Source organism: Piliocolobus tephrosceles, chromosome 20 (genome assembly GCF_002776525.5).
Source record: "Piliocolobus tephrosceles isolate RC106 chromosome 20, ASM277652v3, whole genome shotgun sequence".
In the NCBI taxonomy this organism is placed as follows: Eukaryota; Metazoa; Chordata; class Mammalia; order Primates; family Cercopithecidae; genus Piliocolobus; species Piliocolobus tephrosceles.
Genome location: NC_045453.1, coordinates 35,785,942 through 35,789,968, shown reverse-complemented (window position 1 = coordinate 35,789,968; position 4,027 = coordinate 35,785,942). Strand labels below are relative to the sequence as shown.

General features: G+C 61.1%; 1 protein-coding gene across 1 annotated transcript; it reads left to right on the top strand.

The window, feature by feature from the left end:
• Positions 1 to 419: 419 nt before the first annotated feature.
• BHLHE23 (basic helix-loop-helix family member e23) lies at positions 420 to 1,508 on the top strand. The gene has a single exon (XM_023183174.1). It carries the CDS (start codon positions 667 to 669, stop codon positions 1,390 to 1,392), a length of 726 nt encoding a protein of 241 aa, XP_023038942.1. The 5' UTR covers positions 420 to 666; the 3' UTR covers positions 1,393 to 1,508.
• The last annotated feature ends 2,519 nt before the right edge of the window (positions 1,509 to 4,027 follow it).

The following is a 4,027-nucleotide window of genomic DNA, read 5'->3' as shown; positions in this document are numbered from 1 at the left end:
GCCCCGAGTGGGGAGTGCGCGGGCCCCGGGTACACGCTGCGCCGCGGCTGGACTACAGCGCCCACGTCCCCGACCCCGACCCGAAGCGGCCCCTCAGCGGGACAGGGTGTTGGCGCTGGTGCTGGTGATACTGCTGCCCGCCCCCTGCTCTGGCCCCTGCGTGTCGCCGGGGACTCCTGCGCTAGGGACGGACTCAAAGGCTGACCGAGGCGGGTGCCCATGTGGGACGCGTGCGTTTGGTGCGGAATCCCCAGGGCGGCCGGAGGCGGCAGCCGGGGCGTCGAGAAGCAAGTACGAACGCTCCAGCACCCCGCCGCCCCGCGCCGCCCCTCTCCAGAGCCTCCACCCCGGGCCTATCAGCCTGCGGCGCTGGTGGAGCCGGGCTCCGGGAAGAGGCGCTCACCCGGTCCCCCGATTGGACAGCAGCGAAGTCCCACCGGGCGCCTCCGCGGCTTAAAACCGAAACGGGGGCGAGTGGGCGGTAGAGCCCGCCCCCTGCGCACCACGGCTGGGAGGGAGAGGAGGTGGGAGAGAAGGAAGAGGCGGAGGAGGCAGCGGGCTCCGAGGCTCTGGGACTCCGAGGCAGGCCGGACCGACGCGCAGAGCCGGACGCCGCATCGCAGCTGCAGCGGCGGGCTCGGGCGGGCCTGGGGGTGGCTCACCCGCATGAGCATCCGCCCTCCCGGCGAGCCCCCGAGCCCAGGCGGCGCGGCCATGGCCGAGCTGAAGTCGCTGTCGGGGGACGCGTACCTGGCACTGAGCCACGGCTACGCGGCGGCGGCTGCGGGTCTCGCCTACGGGGCGGCGCGAGGTCCCGAAGCGGCCCGCGGCTACGGCGCTCCGGGCCCGGGCGGCGATCTACCCACGGCGCCCGCACCTGGCGCCCCAGCTCCGGCGGCGGAGAGCAGCGGCGAACAGAGCGGCGACGAGGATGACGCCTTCGAGCAGCGGCGGCGGCGGCGCGGGCCGCGGGGCGCTGGGGATGGGCGGCGGCGGCCCCGAGAGCAACGGTCCCTGCGGCTCAGCATCAACGCGCGCGAGCGGCGGCGCATGCACGACCTAAACGACGCGCTGGACGGGCTGCGGGCAGTCATCCCCTACGCGCACAGCCCGTCGGTGCGCAAGCTCTCCAAGATCGCCACGCTGCTGCTCGCCAAGAACTACATCCTCATGCAGGCGCAGGCCCTGGACGAGATGCGGCGCCTGGTGGCCTTCCTCAACCAGGGCCAGGGCCTGGCTGCGCCCGTGGCCGCCGCGCCCTTGACGCCCTTTGGCCAGGCCACCGTGTGCCCCTTCTCGGCGGGCGCCGCGCTGGGGCCCTGCCCTGACAAGTGCGCCGCCTTCTCCGGGACGCCCTCCGCCCTTTGCAAACACTGTCACGAGAAGCCGTGACCGCGCGGGCCCGCGCCCCACCCGCACGCGTCCTCTGATCTCCCCTGTGACTGTCGCTCTGCCCGGACAGGAAAGGCCTGGAGGGACCTTGCAGACGGGGAGGAGGCGGCCCGACCTCGCTTCCAGCCTGTGCGCAGTGAACAGTTTGGCGCAGCGGGAAGCGCCAAAGCCATCGGGACGCGGGATTGAACTCCAGAGCCGGAGGCTGTATTCTGCGCCCCGGAACTCGCGGCACCCACTGGGCATTGTCGGGACCCAGCAAGGCTAGGAACGGGGTGGGTACAGCATTCTTCGGGCACTGCCGCTCGCCCCCAAAAGAAGACCACCGCAGCGTCCCAGGGCCGGCGAGGACGGGCACTGGTCAGATCCCGAACAGGAGGTCTTGGCCCGAGGCGCACGGAGGGTGGAGACTAAGCAAGGTCGGACTTAGTGGCTCGCGATCCTCTCGCAGTGGGCCTCGCGCTCTCGCTCCAGTCGGCCCTTCGTGCTAAACTGCAGGGCAGTGCTCTGTTCCCGAGGACGCGCGTGGCCGGCACCTCCCACCTCGTGACTCCGAGACTCCGCAGCCCTGAGGAGAGCCCACGATGGCCGTTTGCAGCGGAGCCGGACCGCGGGCGCAGGAAGACCCCGGGCGAAGAGCTTTCGGTCTTTTCCAAGTAGGAGTTTGTTCTGTTCATTTGGGAAGTGGACATCGGCGCCGGCTGCCTCGAGGTCTGCGGGATTTGTCCCCTGAACGTCCCCTGGCCTCCCCCACCGCCGCCATCCCCTGCCCGGAACGTCCGCGCGGTGGAGTCGGATGGAGACCGCCTTGCGGGCCCTCTGCCTCGAGGGCTGCGTGGAGGAGGGTCCTAACAGCCCGCGCCCTACTTAACCCTGGACGGTCGGGGGAGGGCCCCGTCGTCTAGCCCTGGTGTCCAGCAAAGCCCCCTCCCTGCCGATCCCTCGCGCTTCGGAGGGAGGAGGCCGGGCTACGGGTGAGTAAGCTGCTGCGATGCGGACGGAGATGCGCCGCGCAGCTCCCAGCTCTGCCACCGTCGGGGTCCAGGGAGCCGGGCAGAGCGCCCCCGGGGACCCAGCTGTGCGCGTCTGTTTGCGTCCCGCGGCCGCGCCGCAGTGTCCGGCTTTATTAACCCAATTTCCTCGGCTGTCGGTAATGCCAAGGCGAGAGGGCCGCCGCCCTGCAACGCGCCTGTCTACAGCGTTTAACTTTAATTAATACATTCCAGAGGGCCTTCTGTACTTGTAAAATGAAGTGTATGGTTAAGTCTTATTCATAAAGACATGTGCCTAATACTGGTTTCTGCTAATTTCCACTTTTATTTCCTTGTCTTTTTTCCCCCCTCTAACGGACTAGTTTATCAGTTTTGCACATTCGAAAAGCTGAGTGCCAGACTACGTGTTTCCCCTTTTAGATGAAGTGGGAAAGCTGGAAACTCAAATGTCCTTCACATCTAGGACATTTCAACGTGATCTTAAATAAATTACCTGCTTATCAGAATTCGAAACAGGGGTATTTATTCTGGTTAAAATCAGAGATATAAAAAAAAAAATCAGAGACATTGGTACGTCATTTATATTCAGAATAAAGCATTTTATTTCCATTTATTTTATAAAAACAATGTGGTTAAATTTTAATATCAAACGTTCATATTTAGTGTTCATTTGTAGCTGAATTCACCATAATTTCATTTTTCAGAGCATTGTGTCCACTCTAAACCAGAGTCTGAAGAGTCTCTGAGATGCTAAAACTGATCCAAAAGCAACCACTTATTATAGCAAATGTGTGAAATCGTAAGGAAAAGAGTAGAGGAAAAAAATCTCTCTTTCCCTCTTTGGGTGGAGAATAAGTTTATGAAAGAACTACTTCACTAATCAAAATTATTCCGATAACTTAAATAAAAACTCAAGTTACATTTAAACCTTTCTGTACATGACAAAGCTGTTTTTCTACTGTTCTACAAAAGTTTGCATGCCTCTCACCTGGCCTGAGTGGAGAGTGGTGTTTCAGAGAACAATTAGCTCGCCTTCTCTGCAGTGGCTGCTCGTGAAGCCACCAGGGCTATCTCGGTGCCATTTGGCCTTTCTCAGGTTTGCCCAAGGATCTTCTCATTCCAAGACAGCCCTCCACGGCCCGTGTGCCCACATCTGGCAAACAGCAAAATAGAACCCACGTGGGTGCCTGTGCAAGCCCGTGTCTCCCGAGAAACGTGGGGGTCTGCTCGTCTTTTCTCTGACGGCTGTGCTCCTGCAGGTGTGTTGAGAATGGCTGGGGATCACCCCGAAAGAACTTCACCATCACCACCCACCAGGGGCCACCCTTCCCCCAACACTCAGGAAAGAATCAAACACGGAAGAGCTTTTCAAGACACTCACCCTGTTTTTGTTTTGTTTTGTTTTGTTTTTAAGACAGAGTTTCGCTCCATCACGGAGGCTGGAGTGCAGTGGCACAATCTTGGCTTGGCTCACTGCAGCCTCTGCCTCCCAGGTTCAAGTGATTCTCCTGCCTCAGCCCTCCCTAGTCAGTGGGACTACAGATGTGTGCCACCACGCCTGGCTAATTTTTGTATTTTTCGTAGAGATGGGGCTTTACCATGTTGGCCAGGCTGGTCTTGAACTCCTGACCTCAAGTGGTCTG